Source organism: Gymnoscopelus braueri (assembly GCF_963280865.1).
Source record: "Gymnoscopelus braueri genome assembly, chromosome: 18".
Taxonomy (NCBI): Eukaryota; Metazoa; Chordata; class Actinopteri; order Myctophiformes; family Myctophidae; genus Gymnoscopelus; species Gymnoscopelus braueri.
Genome location: NC_137618.1, coordinates 30528642 through 30547229, shown reverse-complemented (window position 1 = coordinate 30547229; position 18588 = coordinate 30528642). Strand labels below are relative to the sequence as shown.

The following is an 18588-nucleotide window of genomic DNA, read 5'->3' as shown; positions in this document are numbered from 1 at the left end:
GCAGCCTAATACAAAGGGAGTTCAAGCAGAGCTGGGTTACGTGTGTTAGCTACAATGGGGAAGATGGTTTCTCAAACAAATAACAAATAAACAAATAGAAACCAGCTCCGCACTCTACTTATCACCATAAGTCTAACTCTAGGAGCAAAACCATGCTCGATTGCGGTAGCCGGCCAGCTGATTTGTGCCATGTACTCAACTACAAAGGAAACACTATCAAGAAAAAGGAACAGCGGTCAAACCTAGGCCGCTCACTCCACATGACCCTACAAACAAATACCAAACACAGTTAACTCATAATACACACATACTGTATCCAAATAACAGTGTGATATTAAAAGTAAAGATAAAACAAACTACATTACTGTGACTCTGTAAAGTTGCATGAGTGACTTGGTTCACAATTGCCACACTTCCTCAACTGCAGCTGTACACTGAATGTCAGCACATAAACATGTAGAATGTTACACAGAATCACACATCACATGCAGAAATGTATAAAGCTCTTTTCCGTGTACATAGAATTATACTCACATTTCATATCCAGTTTACATGCACAATTCCCTGGAGAGACAACACTCCTTGCATGTCTCAAACACATGAACGGTACACACCTGATGATATAATAAACATTTTCCATTTTCCATGTATAACAACAAAAGTAAACCAACACACTGTAAAAACTAGAAAAAGTGCTCCTCGGAGCACAAGTCTCCGCCAGGTCAGGTAATAATAATAATAAACTTTATTTGTATAGCACCTTTCATGACATGAAATGCAGCTCAAAGTGCTTTACAGAGCAAGAATACAATTACAGTTAGAACCAATTTAACAATAAAGCAAACAAAAATCAAATAAAATCAAATAAAATAAAAGCAAAAGCATAAAACAACATTAAAATAGGCAATACAGTGAGGAATTAAAAATCAACCAAAGAATCAGCTAAAAGCAAGAGTGAAGAAATTGGTCTTGAGCTGTGCTTTAAAGCTATCGACAGAGGCTGCCTGTCTTAGGTGTAATGGGAGATTATTCCACACTGTCGGTCCGTAAAAGCAGAATGCTGCTTCACCGTATGTTTTATATGTCATTGTAGGCACCTCGAGCAGGTCAGCACTTGAAGACCTGAGGGCCCGGTTTGGAACATATCTCTCTAGGCAGTCAGAGAGGTAGGAAGGTTCTAGACCATTTAGAGCTTTATAAACTATTAAAATAATTTTTAAATCAATCCTAAAAACAACCGGGAGCCATTATGACAACGGAGGGGGTTTAAAAAATGACGACAGGGGAATATATGGAAAAAAGAACGCCACTTTTCACGTCGCTAGGTGAGTAACGAGACATCAAAGATAACACTTAATTTGTCCGGAATTCTCCTTTAACCCCTAATTGCTCACAGGCCCTCATTGGAAACAAGCCCGCAAGGACTTTCATAAACGTCCTGTTAAAAGGAATTATCCTTATCCTTATCCATCAGGATGCCGGAATATGGAAAATCAGACAGATCTGTGTTGATCACATGGCTATGGAGATACTGTGTACCGATTTGCGTGTTTTTTGGAGAAAATCTGTAGGAGTAATATTTAAAAAATGTGTTTTGCAAAAGTCGGCCTCATGGTGGCGCTATGACAGGCTGATCTGAAAAATGTGGGGCAGAGGTTCTGCTGTGGCATCCAGGGAGTGTGTGTGTGCAGTTTCACAGCGACCGGGCCAACGGTGGCGGAGATTAGCTGCTCGCAGACAGAAGGACGGACGGACGGACGGACGGATGGACGGACGGACGGACGGACGGACAGGGGGCAAAACATACTCTCTCGCCATGCCTTTCGGCCTGGTGGAGACAATAAGGCATCACTGAATTGGCCAACAGATGTCACCCTTGTATCATTTTCAGGTTTACCCTTTAGTATGATCGAGTTCACCTGTCTTGCCATGACATTATATGTAATCCTAGAGAGTATTAGAGTGTTTTCTGCCATAGCCTACTTTACCCCATATAAATAACCCTGATTATCTTGTAACCTCGTGTCACCACCACCAGGCTTTTCCACATGGAGGGGAAATGTGGTGGTGTGTAGTGTGAGAGTCCAGCTGTACAATGTTCAACCACAAGCTGAACCTGTTTGTGCTACACATTCACTGTCTCTTTAAAACCACTGCCTCCAGCAAACATCCAGGAAGTCCCAAACTTTGCCTCTCCTACTTTTCTTCAGAAGAAACGAAACTTAGCTGTTGTGTGTTTCTCTCTCAGTCTCTCTTCAGAGTAAACCAAAGTGTTGTGCTTTCTCTCAGTGAGTGTGGTTGTCAGTCAAATGGCACAACAGCAACAACAGACATGTGATCTGGACCAGGACCAGTTCTGCTGTCCTGTCTGTCTGGACCTTCTAAAGGAACCAGTGGCTCTACAGTGTGGACACAGTTACTGTAGAAGCTGTATTGAGGGTTACTGGGACCAGTATGAGGAGACTGGAGTCTACAGCTGTCCCCAGTGCAGAGAGAGCTTCAGTCCCAGACCTGTTCTGAGGAAGAACACCTTGCTGGCTGAGGTGAGATGACCTTACACGTTACAACCACACATTAAACTACATGTTCTGCTACAGCAAACTCCTTGTTGACTATTGTGATAGATGGTATACTATATTGGTTACTTACTACACATTATGTTATGTATGTTGATAATGTCCACAAATACTAAGAACTATTAGATAGCATGTTAGACCAGTGGTTCTCAAAGTGGGGTCTGGGGACCCCCAGGGGTCCATGAGGGGGTTCCAGGGGGTCCCCAACAAAATGTGTTAAAAGAGCATGACAGTCTGTTTAACCACTGTAACCCTATACATCAGCTACTGTACAGTACTTGAAAATTACAGATCTACAAGCTCACAATGCATCGCAATACGATATGCAATATTTTTTTGAAACATTAACTACATAAATATTGTATGGGGGTCCCTGGCACAAAATATTTTCATATGGGGGTCCGTGGCCAAATACATATTAATTTGGGGGTCCTTGACATGAAAATGTTTGAAAAACACTGGTTTAAGCAGATGCTTGATGTTTACCTGGTATCTTAGTTTATTTGCAATCTACTTACCTTATGCTGTCATTTTTGTTGACTAGGGTCATTTACTATGATCTTTGACTGTGTTAGTCACTGGTTAATCATTAAACCCTAGCGTCCCTATTCTTGGCATGTCATTCACTGTAGGCAAACATAATAGCAGATACATGGGGTTCTAGTGGTTAAGGGTGTCTGCTAAATGCTTAAATTGTACATTTTTAACAACATAAAGCAATCAACTTTATGTAATACAAAAAGTTCAGAAGCACTGTGTTCAGATAATGTTACAATGATCTTACTAGATGAATTTACCTGTAATTTCTCACTGTATTCATCACCATGAACCTCACAATGACTGTTGTATTTGTCATCAGTGAGTGACCTCCCCTCCTCTTCTCTTTACTTCCAGGTTGTGATGAAGCTGAGCAGTACAGGAGGTCAGCAGTCTTCTGTCTCTGCTGCTCTGCTGTACGCCGGTCCAGCAGACGTGGCCTGTGATTTCTGCACCGGAGCCAGACGTCACAAAGCTCTCATGTCTTGTCTGGTGTGTCTGGTCTCTTACTGTGAGACTCACCTCCAGCCTCACTACAATGTTCCTGCGTTGCAGAAGCACAAGCTGGTCCCAGCCACTAACAAACTGCAGGAGAAGATGTGCTCCAGTCATGACAAGCTGATGGAGGTGTTCTGTCGCACAGACCGCCAGTGTATCTGCTATCTGTGCACCATGGATGAACATAAGGGCCATGACACGGTGTCAGCTGCCTCAGAGAAGGCAGAGAAACAGGTAGGACCACGATCACTTGAAGGCAAATCATGAGAGAGATCATGTTTTAAAGATAGAAGCAGAACTAAACTAGACGCGTCGCAATTCTGGGAAATTGCAAAGAGTGGTTGCGCCGACGCCGGTCGGTGGTCGCCGCCGCCGGGACTCGAGTGATACGCCGGGAGGAATACCCTCGGAGGCTGTGTGACGTGCGATTCGAATTCTGTGACGATCGGATCCCGCGTTCGTGATACGTGCCGTTTCGATTTTAAGAAATAGGCCCTTCCCACTAAAGAAATAGGCCCCTCCCACAAATGTAACGGGCCAATTGTATTGTCACGTCACTCCTGAGATCACTCGCGTTTCATTTTGAGAGGATTGATCCCCCCAAAAATCATGTTTTTGCATCGAACGGTTACGTTTTGCGCATTTGTGGCGCCCCCTATGGATCAAAGTGGAAATGCTTTTGGGGATTCTTTGAGTAAACCACCCTCGACAATTTGGGATCGATTGGACATTTCGTTCGTGATTTTTGGCATTTTTGGTAAAACGGGCCCCTCCCACTAACTTTGGAAGCCAATTACGGACGAACGGTAAGGACAACCAAAATGCCGTTTGGATGGGTTTATCGCATGGGTCCATAGATCACGTGTACCGATTTTTGTGAGATTTGGACAAAATCTGTAGGAAAAGGTGCAAAAAGTGTGTTTTGAAGAAAATTCTAAATGGCGGAAAATCGATCCTGACGCAAATGGGCGTGGCCTATATGGGGAGATGCGTCGTGACCCAAGGAATCCAGGGAAAAAGTTTGATTTTACGACCTACGGTTCAAGAGTTATAGGCCAAAACGTAAAGGGGGCCGACTGGTGTAAAATGTTGTATAATAATTTCGCACTAAATTATGAACCTCCCCTGCAAGTCTTGTAACTCTAGCCCTTACAATTTCTGAGAAAAAAATACTTGAATGGGCGTTTTTTCATTTTCCTATTAAAGTGGATGGGGAAATTTAATGCACTAATAAATCAATATCAATTAAACTATGTAACCAATGTCTTAGCAAAGTACAAGCGCACGATTCCCGGTGAAGCTGGTCATTTTGACATATAGCACAAAATTGGGGGGGAAAAACTGTGGGAGGAGATCCATTCCAAAATAAAGTTTATCTATAATAAATAAAGTAGGTAGAGTACTATAGTCTGGTTGCCCTGTTAGGGCAACCACACTAATAACCATGTCAGAAACATTAAAAGCAGAAATCATGGTGTTGTACAATAAAAGGTATTAAAGGATGAAGTGCACTAATTTTGGACCCAATCAAAAACAGAGGCGATTGATAACTTTTGAATCATATTTCATTTCCATTAATCTTGCCCCTGTATTTTGGAGAAGTTATACAGTTGGTATCCCGACTAGAAAATGTGCTTTGTTTACAAGCCAAACTGTCTCTTCCTGTTTCTTGCAGAAACAGCTGGTGACAAGTAAGGAGGAAGTCCAGCAGAAGATCCAGGAGAAAAAGAAGGAGCTGAAAGACCTGAGACAGGTCATGGAGGCCCTGAACGTGAGCTGATATTATGATAATAGTTCTTGTTCTTGTGTTTACTGTGGAAAGATGGTGATGCTACTTATATGGATGAGACAGTGCCTTGTGTCATCAGAAGCACTACAGCAGTGGTTCTAAAACCTTTTCATCGCCAATTAATATTTGGCTGTGGACCCCCATTTGAAAATATTTGTGTGCCAGCAACCCACATATTTTTGCTAAATGTCTACTCTTTTTTTTAAATAAGCAGATCTACAATCTCACAATGTGTCCCGACGCGTTCGATGTGTTGTGAACTTTTTCAAATAGCTGATGTGTATATATAGGTTTAAGGTTGGTTAAAAATGTTATGCTATATCAACTAATTTTGCTGCCTACCCCATGGAACCCCCTGAAGGACCCTTGTGGAACCACTGCACTAAAGTACCCAGAATGACAGTAAAGAACAGTGACAGTAAAGAATCCATCACATCATGGAATGGCCACCAATTCTTATTGTCTCCGCCAGGCCGAAAGGCATGGCGAGAGAGTATGTTTTGCCTCCTGTCCGTCCGTCCGTCTGTGTGTCCGTGTGTCCGTCCGTCCTTCTGTCTGCGAGCAGCTAATCTCCTCCACCGTTGGCCCAGTCGCTGTGAAACTGCACACACACACTCCCTGGATGCCACAGCAGAACCTCTGCCCCACATTTTTCAGATCAGCCTGTCATAGCGCCACCATGAGGCAGACTTTTGCAAAACACATTTTTGGATGTTACTCCTACAGATTTGGTACTGATTTGATACTGTGTACCGCAAATCGGTACACAGTATCTCTATAGTCATGTGATCAACACTGATCTGTCCGATTTTCCATATTCCATCCTGATTGGCTAAGATTGGCTTCCAAAGTTTGCAGGATTGGTTCGTTTTGAACAAAATGCCTCAAATCATGAACGCAGCATGCGATTTCTGTGAAATTTTCCACGTACATTCCCACTTGGCCCAGGAAGAAATGCCACTTGAAAACGTTCTCATCAGCCTCATGGTGGCGCTATAACGGGCCGATTCACATTTTTACCTATAACTGCACTGATCTGCGTGAAACTTTGCACGCACACTCCCTAGAGGCCAAGGAAAAACCTTTGCCCTGCATTTTTCACTTCTGCCTTTTATAGCGCCACCAGGAGGCTGACTTTTGTAAAACAAATGTTTTCCTCGTACTCCTTCAGATTCTGTCCAAAAAACACACAAATCGGTACACAGTATCTCTATAGTCATGTGATCAAGATGGATGTCCGATATTTCATATTCCATCCTACTTGCCTAACATTGGCTTTCAAAGTTTGCAGGATAGGTCAGAATTCCTAAAATCATGCTCCGAGGAGCACTTTTTCTAGTGTTGTGATTTATTCCCCACAAAGTTCTACAGAAACATGACAACTAATAACCAAGAGTTTCTTTCTTCCTTTCGACGTGTGTGTGTGTGTGTGTGTGTGTGTGTGTGTGTGTGTGTGTGTGTGTGTGTGTGTGTGTGTGTGTGTGTGTGTGTGTGTGTGTGTGTGTGTGTGTGTGTGTGTGTGTGTGTGTGTGTGTGTGTGTGTGTGTGTGTGTGAGTGAAGCCAGAGCTCTGCAGAAGCAGCAGTGGAGGCCAGTGACAGGATCTTCAGTGAGATGATGGTCTCCATTGAGAGAAGACGCAGTGAGCTTAAAGAACTGATCAGAGATCAGCAGCAGACTGCTGTGGCTCAGACTGAGGCTCTCCTGAGGCAGCTGGAGGACCACATGGAGCAGCTGGAGAGGAGACATGCTGACCTGGAGGAGCTGTCCAACACTGATGACATCATCACTTTCATTCAGGTTCCACACATGGCATTTTACTGTTTGGTTTTGACTCATTTAGGAGAAATCAGCTTCATACAGTATATCATCTCATTCCATCATGTCATATTATATCACATTCCATTACATCATAGTATATGACATGGCATAACATGACATTATTAATGCTGGTAGTTACTAATACTAATATAGTTCTAGTATACAGTAGTTGTACAGACCAGAATAACAATGTCAGAATTAAGCTTGTCACAATTATAAAAAAATCGCCTAATCACAATTATTTGACAGCACAATAATCTTCTATAATTGTCATAATTGTAAACATTTTCCGAAAATAGCAGATCTACAAGATCAGCTTCTGAGCTTGTAGATTGGCTACTTCCACTATTTTGTAAAATATTTTGACAGTATAAAATCATTCACTATCTGCCCTGTACAATTTGTGTTCGTAGATTGGAACAGAAATATATTTTATTTTTGATATGCTCAATGCCAAAAACACAATCACATTGTTAATCGCAATTATCTGTATGAGAATTAGAGACAAATTAAATCATCATTTACTACAGAGAACTTTTACTGCTAGTTTGTGTGTGTGTGTGTGTGTGTGTGTGTGTGTGTGTGTGTGTGTGTGTGTGTGTGTGTGTGTGTGTGTGTGTGTGTGTGTGTGTGTGTGTGTGTGTGTGTGTGTGTGTGTGTGTGTACTGGTTGAACAACAAGGACATCAGCTCAACTCCACCAATTGTGATCAATGTACTAATCTATTGATCTCTTGGTTTAATGATCTTCTATCCCTGTCTATACTGGTTTACCTGTCTCTCTCCAGAGTTTCCAGTCTCTTGCCAGTTCCAGTGGATCTCCAGTCTCACCAAGTGTGGTCATCTGTCCTCTGAGGTCCTTCACAGATGTGATTGATGTGGTGTCTGCTCTGAGAGACCAACTAGACAACATCCTGAAGACAACTTGGCCAGAGATATCAAAGAGAGGTGAGATTTAAATGTGTTTCTTGTTTTTCCAACCAGCCATCATAGTAAACATGGATTGATGAAGTCAGAAGGCAAATGGAGATATTTGAACTGGAGCAGACTGATGGTACACAGGTAGACTGTCTGTCAGATTGGACAGAAACATTGAAGAATCTAAGCAAGAATATTTCTCAAAGGAGAGGTTAGGGTTAGATTTAAATGTCTTTATTGTGTTTTAACCGGCCCCTACTGTACAGTACATTTCCAGTTTGTACAGGTGGAAGTATGTCTGGGAAGGCTACTAAAGCCTGTAGTATGGGAGGCAATAAATTAGTGTGACCCAGAGCTGCCAAGTCTCACCCTTTTGAGACTTGGCTTTTATGTCAAAAACAGCAACCGGGTGGAAAACGGAACGCTCGTCCTAAAACACACTGCCCCATTTTTTTCGCGGATCGTGGCCGCCGGATTAGACCTGGGGTGAGGGTGTTTTAGGACGACGGTTGAACCGTCGTCCTAAAACACCCTCCCATTGACGAGAAACACAGCCCCAAAACACACTCGCCCCCATTTCTTTCGCCGACCGAGCCCGCCAGCTATACCCGGGGCGAGCGTGTTTTGGGACGAGGCGACGAGGCGTTGTATTCCATCACACCCACCAGCCAACATGTGATTTCATTCACTGGCTTGTTTACAAGTTGAATTTGGGGAAAGAAAAATAATCAGGAGCTCAAAAACATAATGATACAAGAGCTATCTGTGCAAAAGCTGCAAAGTGTGCAGATTTAAGCAAGTATTTTAAAACAGTGAAAGCTACTGAGGAAAAAGAAACAGAAAGTGTTTAGACGACTCAAACTAGCGACCACGGGAGTCGCTAGTTTGAGTCGTCCAAAGTTTGACCAAAACCGAAGGTATTGAAGAGGAGGACACAGAGAATGTTGCGGTCATCAGAGATCAAATAATTTAGCTGTTGCCATTCTGATAATGTCAGGAGCAACCATACAACACTACGACCAGGTAGGGTCCAAGTTAGCCCTGGTCCAGAGCGTTAGAGAGTTAGAGAGAACTCAGTAACGCTCTGGACCAGGGCTAGGTCCAAGTGTTTCCAAATGGACTGCAGTCTGCACAGAACCCTATCCATCAGATCAGGGGTCTTCAACCTTTTCAGGCCAAGGACCCCCTAGCTGAGAGCAGTGGCGCAGCCAGTACGCTAGTATAGGCTGGGCCTTAGCAGGAGCGGGTGGGCACGCATGCACACGCGATAATTTGCGGTTATTGGGCGGATATTGGCAGTTTTTGGGTGTTTTTTTGTTACAGTACTTTATTTCGGTTTTAGGGTTAGGGTTAGGGTTAGGTTAGGGTTATGTTATTACGGGGCCAGAGCTCAGGCACTGAGCTGGGCTCTGTTTTAAGATTGGCATTATTTTTCTTCTCCTTCTTCTTCTTCTTCTTCTTCTTCTGCCACTTTTTGCAGTTCTGGCTGAACCGTGCTGTCGCTTTTTACGAAACTCGGCCATAAAAACTATCAAGAAATAATTCTCACAATCTTTCGTCAAAAGGTGGCGCTATAGCACTCAATTGAAAATGCCAACTTTGAACAGGTACAACTCATGCCCTGTTTGACCTACAAACAACTTTCACACTCTGACTTTTGACCTCTGACCTTTAGATCTCAGACCATTTTGAATTATATGAAAAACAGTCATTGGCTCTTAAAAGCTTAATTCTTTCACTTACGGAAAATCCGCTACTAACGTTTTGTCGGCCGAGGTCCAAAGTTCATGTGTAAAACGTTTCGTGCAGATTGCTCAAAAATCCCAGGAGGAGATAATTGCAGTTTTATGACAATTATTCATTTGTGCCTAACACACACATGCAGACTCACATTTGTTTGAAACTTAGTAATGTAGAGGGTCATTGCAAATATCACTGAAACCAATCTTACTCCAATTGGCCTAAGGGGGGCGCTATAGCATTTTTTTTAACATGCAAACTTTAAACAGGCATAAGTCATCCCTCGTTTGGCCGAAAGTCGTGAAACTTGCTTACACTTGTGCCTTGACTCATGAGGAACACATGTATCGCTTTGGCCAGTAAGCTCCGCCCTTAGATTTTCCGCAATTTTGAGCAGTTTGAAGAACACTTAAACCCAGGATTTTTTTGCTATTTGCGTGAAACGATAATCTGTCTGACCTCCTTTTTCACTAGATCAGGTCTGTTGGTCCAATGGCTTCTCGCTTAAGCGTGTGTCTTACAACCTCAAGGTCACCAGTTCAAGCCTCACTTGATGCAGACTTCATTTAAGTTGCATTGCACACATGATTGTGTCAATTAATACATGTGCAATTGTTAAAGTTAACCTGAAATGCTTAATTGAGAGTATGTTTTTTCAATGTATGACATACTTCATTGTGAAAATAGCCGATCTACAATCTCACAACTTTTCAGATAGCAACGTTTTGTGAGCTTGTACTTTCACTGGTTTCTGTTCCGAGGAGACGTACAATTTCTCTATCGGTAGACGGTTAGGGAACCAGTGATCTGGAGTAGTTAGCAAAACAGAGGCTTGGTCCATCAGGGACGGAAAGAATTATATATATCAACAGACACTGTCAGGGAGGCCATATATCTAGCTCAATGAGAAGAAAGGCAGCCTATGAGTCCGGAGGTCACTGGTTCGATCCCTGTCCCCGACGATGTGTTGAGGTGATCATGATTTGGCATTCTTAGGCTTACGCATAGTATTCCTTGATGTTAGGAGGTTACTGAGTTTTACTGAGGTTACGGTTAGTGAGGGTTTAAAATGCTCATGTTAATTGCATGGTTTTCTTTCTCTCAAGTTCAGTCTTCTATATATGGCGCATATTACTTATCATTGCTTCTTTCTTTTTTCTTGTATTATTGCTGCTTGCAGCTATATTTTTATTCTTATTTTTGCCTGATTTTACCGATTTCTTTTTATCAAAAAATTTATTATAAAAAAAGGCAGTAGTCGAGGAACAACGGGAGCCAAACCAGTCAGTGGAGAGCCAGTAAGATGCATGAAGATGCATGTATCAAGAACCAAGATGGATTTACAGTATTTGTCCCTTACTCATACAGGTACGTGCAGCGCAATGTTGGTGGCACGTTCCGCAGAGACTGTTTAGACCTACAGTACATTGATCACACAAGGGAAAATTTGTCCCCATGATAATCTTTGAAGGGTTTTAATCCAAGTTGTTCATCTACCTCTGGGTTGTTGTTTTTTCGCACTCTGTAATCATAATGAGATTCTTTGTAGTAAGATGTACCCAAGCCACTTGTCCTTTTCACATTGGTCATTTGCCTGGCATCATTGTACAGCTTCATGGCCAGCTTCAAGGCCTGACACAGTCTGTCGTTTTGTTGTGGTGGAAGGATGAATCTGTGTACACCGCTGATTCTTAGCCGCCCTACTGTAATGTTGCTAATACAACATTACAATATAACTAGAAGACAATTTAAACTGGAGTGACAGGGATAGGTTTGACCGATTCGAGCGTCGTGAAGGGCGTGACGACGGGGCCCGTCAGCCCATCACCAAGCGCAGCTTCAGTCGAGAGTCTGAAGAGCGTGGCACCCGCGGGGTTGATGGCCGTGGCTCCACGGAGCCTGTGTGCCGCGTGGCCAGCATGACTTATGACTGGGACCAAGGAAGCCGAGACAGGGCTCCCAGCAAGGAGCCTGCAGGTATAGCCAGCACCAGAAACTCAGGATTTGGGGCTGGGCGGGCTGCATATTCTGGATGGCTTTGTGGAATTAGAGAGAGGTGTCATAAAGCACAACTAAAACGAGTGCTATAATGTAGAACTATGCACATAATGAGATGAAAAACCAGAAAGGCATGGGATGAGACTTGGGAATGAGAATGTTTTTGTCCCCCCCCTCCACAGGAAAGTGTGACAAGGCCCCCACTCCTTCCCCTGCTCTTTCCAAACCCGCCTTGAGCGAAGACGAGTTGGAGAAGAAGTCCAACGCCATCATAGAGGAGTATCTTCACATTAATAGCTTGAAGGTACAAAGCGGGTGACCGTTTGCACTTATTATGAAAAATGACTTTGTCAGGCTGTGTACAGTAGTATAGGAGGCGGAGTCTTTTTAAATGACCATGATGTCTTATGATTCCCCCTCTCCTCTCTGGGCACTGTAGGAGGCATTGCAGTGTGTGGCGGAGCTCAACTGTGCCTCTTTGCTCTTCGTGTTTGTGCGGACCGGATTGGAGTCGACACTCGAGCGCAGCACAATTGCCAGGGAACACATGGGCCTGCTGCTGCAGCAGCTCGTCAAGGCTGGAACGCTGACCACACAGCAGTACTACAAAGGGTGGGAGAGATGAGGGTCATACACTGCATATTTATTCATGTATTTCACTCAACTGGTAAAGATCTTGCCTTCGGGTACTTCCCCAATGTGTTGTGACCTGAAAAGATTAGAAGAGATGACTTGAGGTGATATTGAGCCGTCCTTGCTGTGCTTTGCCGGTCTGTAGGCTACAGGAGATACTGGAAGTGGGAGAGGACATGGCCATAGACATCCCCCATTTCTGGCTCTACCTGGCGGAGCTCATCACACCCATGCTTCACGAAGCAGGCATCCCTATGGGACAGCTCTTCAGGTGAGGCTCTGACTGTAGACCTCATCATCATCACAGAGTAATCATATCGTATAAACTGGTGAGATCTTAATTTGTGTGAATTGTGTATTCAGGGAGATATCCAAGCCTCTAGTGCCTATAGGTCAGGCTGGTGTGCTTCTCGTCCAGATCCTCACCTTGCTCTGCAAAGGAATGGTACGTGACTATCACCCAAGACAAAAAAAAGAAAGACATGCCTTCTCTGGTTTAGTTCCTGTGTCTGCTTGAAGTAGGTGGCCGCCTTTTTAGGAGACCGGAAGCAGGTTGGAGTCTTATTATTTCCAATGGAAGAGTGAACTTTAGCCCCATGGTCACTGAACTAAATATTGGACCCGATCGTCACAATCCATTCAATCTTCCCAAGATTTTTATACAAAAATGGCTTTTTTCAGAGGGACAAATCAGAAAATCTACTTTATTATCAACCTTTCTCTGTCCAAGCAACACACTCTCACGGGATCTAGCACCAGTAAACATTGGACTTTCGCGAGATCATTTGTAGGTTGTGTACCTTTCGTCTCTAGTGGCTCCAATTGGGATGCTGTATCTTTAATAATTGAATATCTTTGCCATCACTGATGGTTAGTCCTCTACCTTTAGAGGGCGTACTTTACATGCAGTTATTTAGGTGTTTCTATGAGGGGTGTTTTTGCCCCTTTACAGTCATACTGTAAAACTTTTTAAATTAGACAAGTTATGCTTGATGTAGTCTTTCACTGGTATATTCTTCACAATAACCATTCCACATAAATGTTTTTTGACAACTTATCTAAACACTATTAAAATCTATTCATTCGTGAATGTCTGGCCCGAAATGACTTAAGTACTGAAATGCACTGGAAAGTTGATCCGTTTCCAAAATATCCTTGGGCGCTAGGGCCCTGCAGCATTCCTTTTTGAGAGTTACATCCGTATTAACCTCGGTCCCAGCCTCACTCATCTGTGAAGAGAAGAGCCTGGTCACGACCTAAAGCAGCGAGTGTCTAGGAAGTCCTGAGTGGACAAGATTTCCGTCGTACGCGTTTCCCCCGGAAACTATATTTTTTGACCAATCACAACACTCGTTTCATTCACGGAGAATATCAACAGATTTGTAAAGCATCAACGTCATTTCCTTGGGCGGTACTTCTGCCAAATTCAACCATTTCCGGTTGTCAACTTCCTAGACAACCAACATCCAAGGGTGCATCCGTATAGACAGATGTGTAATGTGACAATGAAGCTACCAGAGGTGTTGCCCAAAAGACTGCTAAAATTATACCATTAATATGTTACACAGTATGACTTTAAGTACTTTATTATATCCACAACATTCTACTTGTATTTGTGTTGATAACATCACTGTCCATGTCCACACAAATCTACTTGTATTTGTGTTGATAACATGTTGTATTGTTTCCACCAGACCCATAAGAAGGTTGGAGCTATGTGGGCTGAAGGTGGGCTGAACTGGAGTGACTTCTTATTCAAGGATGAGGATGTCAACAAGTTTGTGACAGAACAGGTTTGTACGATCATACAACAGTCCATCTAATTTATAATCTAACATTAAAATGGAGAAGCAAACTGCTGAATTTAAATATGGGTTGTTGGTTCAATAGGAATCTGTTTTGATTGAGGTATCTGTGTGCCCTGTGCACCATTAACAGAAGGTGGAGTTTACTCTTGGTGAGGAAACCAATAAGAAGAAGGTACTGTCTGCAGAGGAGCTCGGCAAACATTTTGACAGACTCATCCAGGACAAAGCCAACAACCAGCGGATCCGAGTCTGGGTTGAGGTGGGTATATGTTGGGGATGTGTATGGCTGATCTAAATAAATAAAAAATCTTCTGTTCTTAAGATATATTTTTTAATAGACCTGCATAAGTAAATATGCAACAACTGGTAGTGTGAACAATAACTGTGCCCATTTAGTGAACAGTATAATTAGTCTATACAGTATTTTGGTTGTAACTAAACATCAATCACAGATTTTGAAATATGAAAATGTATTTTGGAGAAACAATCTGTGTGAGTGTTTGGTGTGTCAAGATGTAATTATTCCAGCAAGTACAATTCACACAGTCATGTGAAAATAAATCATTTGAATATTCACCTGTCTTGTTTTACTCATCCAGGCCAACGTGTATGAGGGACAGACTGTTTGGAACCACTTTGCGCGTGCTCTGATGACATCTATATGCCAGTCAGCCATCATATGTAAGTATACCTAAAATTGAGAATACACAGTAAAATCCTCAGTGTTCAGTTTCAGTTATCAGGTTGTAAACTCAGAGTATACAAATGTAACCAAATGGTCCCTTACATTTTAATGCTCTCTTGGTATTTTACTGTGTATGGGAGTATCCGTCGAGCCCCACACCGCCTTTTATTTTTACCAAGTCAATTTATATGAACCAGCATTTCTTTCTCCTCCCTTCAGGCGAGAACCCCTACAAGGTGGATGTAGATCAGATCACCCAGAGAGCCAGTCTCCTGCAGAGGTACCTGAGTGACGAGCACAAACAGCTGCAAGCCCTCTACGCTCTCCAGGCCCTCATGGTGCACATGGAGCAACCTCCTAGTGAGTATAGCCGTTCCCCCTAATCAGCAATAAGTACCCCATTGGGACCCTCGTTCGTTCGTTCGTGTAGGGCTACACAGGCAATTGGGACATCAGCCAAGAAGTGGTATCATCATCCAGTTCAATGAGGCCGCTGACTCCATGTGGTGATTTGAAGATTGGGCATTCATCGATAATATGTTCAACAGTCTGTGGTTTTCCGCATTCACAGAGATCAGTGACAGACACTCCAATCATATGCAGGTAGATTTGGGTCTTTGCTACTCCAGTCAAGGATCCATCCAGGGTGTGGAGGGCTCGTGGTAAGGAGTCTCCTATCTTCGGTGGAGAAGTGTTTGCATTTTTGCATTGGGACCCTAAGAGTTGCAAATAAACACAGAGGATTTTACTGTGTAGCCGGTTAGAGCCAATATGAACGGCGTCCGTCAACCCTCTTCCTGTCTGTCCCTCGCTGTCTAGACCTGCTGCGGATGTTATTTGACACCCTCTATGACGAGGACATCATCAAAGAGGAGGCCTTCTACAAGTGGGAGTCCAGCAAGGACCCTGCTGAGCAAACGGGCAAGGGCGTGGCCCTGAAGTCGGTGACCGCCTTCTTCACTTGGCTCCGTGAGGCTGAGGACGAGTCTGACTAGGACTGGAGACTTACTGAATGCTGTCACGTAGCATGTTCTTTGGGAATGGCTGTCATTGCCATAATGTGTGTGATTTTTTTTAAATATTTCCCTTTCTTATTGGAGTGTGCAGCATGGTTGAAGTGCATTTCTATTGATGATGGCAGTGGGAGAAACATTGGCAGAGTAAATGTAGGTCGCAGATTTACCGTAATCCGATGGGGGAAGGGGGGTTTTAAGCAGAGGTTTTCTTTTTTCTCTCTTCTTCCTTTTTCCATTAGCTGTTTACTACAATGGGACCTGTGAGGACAGAAACATTGAGGACTTGATTGTGACCTTTGATGTTGACTACTGAGGTTAGTGGTGTTTATGCTTCCTCAAAGCCATCGTTTCTCCCATCCCCAGTAGTCAACCCTGATTGACTTGATGAAAGAGAAAAGAAAAACAACAGAAAGGATCCGAAATCCTTTTCTACTCTAAGTGTAAACACATTTCAGGAGCGTTCTGTAAATATATAATACAAAAAAAGGTTTTGTCAGTTTTATTTTTCAGTAATAATAAACAAATTGCTGATGTAATACCATGTATCGCTTTCCAGCAAAGGTGGCAGTTGTCCAGATGCAGAGAGGTGCTCTAGATAATCCATTGATTATTATTTTTATTGTAATTTTGAAAATATCTTTGCTTTCTTTATTATTTAAGGAATTATTGCTTTTTGCATCGGAAACTGGAAACACAAGGAAACAGATCATTGCAAATAAAAGTCCTACTCATTTGACTGTCCTTTTTGTTACTGGTTGTGTCCGTGTGTAATCTCTCAAGAACAGATTCTGCTCTCCGCTTGAATCTGTCGGGGGGGTTCGTCATGTCGCGTACGCACTGGCATACAAGTGGGCGTGCCTTCAGATCAGGAAGCAGGCCGCGCTTTACCCAATCAAATGTAGTGGGCGGGATTTACGTGTCCGCCGATCCTTCCCCACTAGAAACAAACCGAAACTCATTTAACAATAGCGTCCTCGGAGCAGACAAAACCACAGAAAGATATTCACATTGTAACTTGCTCTTTCATCATAGAAACAAGTGGGCTTATAACCAAAACGATCCATGTTCTCTGGGAGAAGTGGTGTTAGTGTTCCGTGTAGAAATATTGTTAGTGGGAATGAAAACATAGTCGCACCACCGGAAGTGAAAGGCTGAAGGCAGACCAAAACCCCGGTTTCCTTGCGCATGTGTGCTACGTCGACTTCCTCCCAGAGCCAAGTGAGATAGTAAAAAACAGCAGAGGGCGCTGTTTTTCCTTTTCATTTGGCGATGGGTTCCCAGATTGGTCCGTGTGTGCCTCTACGTCTACAATATAAGCTGGACTTTACTTGATCACTCAATATTTTAATTGAGCAAATCGGGTTCATGTTGGGCATTTAAAATACAGTATGTAGGGTACAACTAGTCATTGGCCTGTAGTCAGTAAAATCCTGAGTGAATATTTATATCAAACAAACACTCAGGATTTTGTTGTGAATGACTTCATGCCCATGTGTGCACAGCATTGCTTATTTTAGTACATGTTAGATATCACTTCAAATTAACCTGATTAATGTTTACCTTATCTCATTTAAACAATAAGTTAATAACATGGCCTAACCTAAATATTACCACGACTCTAGAGTGAGTGATGCCTAACACCAGAAGGAGCCCATCTGACCTCGTTCCCCAAAAATACAATTGAGCACAGTTAAAAACTCCTTGAACACATTTGTAGCATATCCTCTGCCCCCCTAACCTGACGCTTCCAGATCCAAAGAAGCTTTCGTCACATTTGTTTCTCAGCTGTCTTGAGAAACTAGTTACTCAATACCGCCCCCATCTGGCAGAGTCAGGTTACTGCCCCCCGCCCCCACCCATCCTTTCTCTGCAAATATACCTTTTGATGCTACGGAGTCTTCTACCTGTATTGTATTCTATTGTGTTGTATGCATTGTAGGTCTCCGGACCCCACATTGAGAATCACTGCACTAAACTACCAGCAGAATGGACCTTGTCATTGGAACTGTGTTGCTAGGCAACACCGGCCCAAGTTTATTTCCTGTTTATTTCCTGTCAGCTAAGTAAAGTTTGATATTCACAAGCACTAGTACAACAGAAAATAAACTTTGTTTCATTTATATTGTTTGTTGTGTGAAAAGGTCTATATCTATATATTGAATAAAATAATAATAGTCATGAAGCATTTAATGAGTGTAGTCTACACAGAATTTAGGTCACACTTCTCTTCCTCTGTTCAGCCAAGGTTTTAAACAAGGAACGGCCAGATAGTCATGTTCTGGGCACTGGGAAGCAAAGTAGAGCCGAACGTTTTATGGCTGGACAAGCAGACACCAGGGTTCTGTGTCACACGTTATTTTTCAAATATAGGAAAACTATTTTTAACCAGTGTTAAAAAAATAATAACCAGTGTTGTAGTGCTAATTTTGTTGTAGTGCTAATTTTGGAAGTGGGAATTTTTTTCGGGTCTTGCGCGGATTGGAGGTATTTTTTTGTTACTTTATTTCGGTTTTAGGGTTAACCTCTGATCCACCCTTATAGCTCTTGAGTCTGACTCTGCCAAGTCTGCTT

At 42.8% G+C, this 18588-nt stretch overlaps 1 protein-coding gene across 1 annotated transcript; it reads left to right on the top strand.

Annotated features, from left to right (window-relative positions):
• The first annotated feature begins 2264 nt into the window (after window positions 1–2264).
• On the top strand, window positions 2265–16627 carry LOC308073770 (uncharacterized protein). Its single transcript, XM_080412891.1, has 15 exons — window positions 2265–2543; window positions 3471–3845; window positions 5287–5382; window positions 6966–7199; window positions 8008–8167; window positions 11129–11245; window positions 12058–12179; window positions 12315–12487; window positions 12654–12779; window positions 12872–12953; window positions 14203–14301; window positions 14447–14575; window positions 14916–14997; window positions 15221–15361; window positions 15821–16627. The coding sequence occupies exons 1-15, from the start codon at window positions 2310–2312 to the stop codon at window positions 15994–15996; spliced, it is 2346 nt and encodes a 781-aa protein (XP_080269017.1). The 5' UTR covers window positions 2265–2309; the 3' UTR covers window positions 15997–16627.
• The last annotated feature ends 1961 nt before the right edge of the window (window positions 16628–18588 follow it).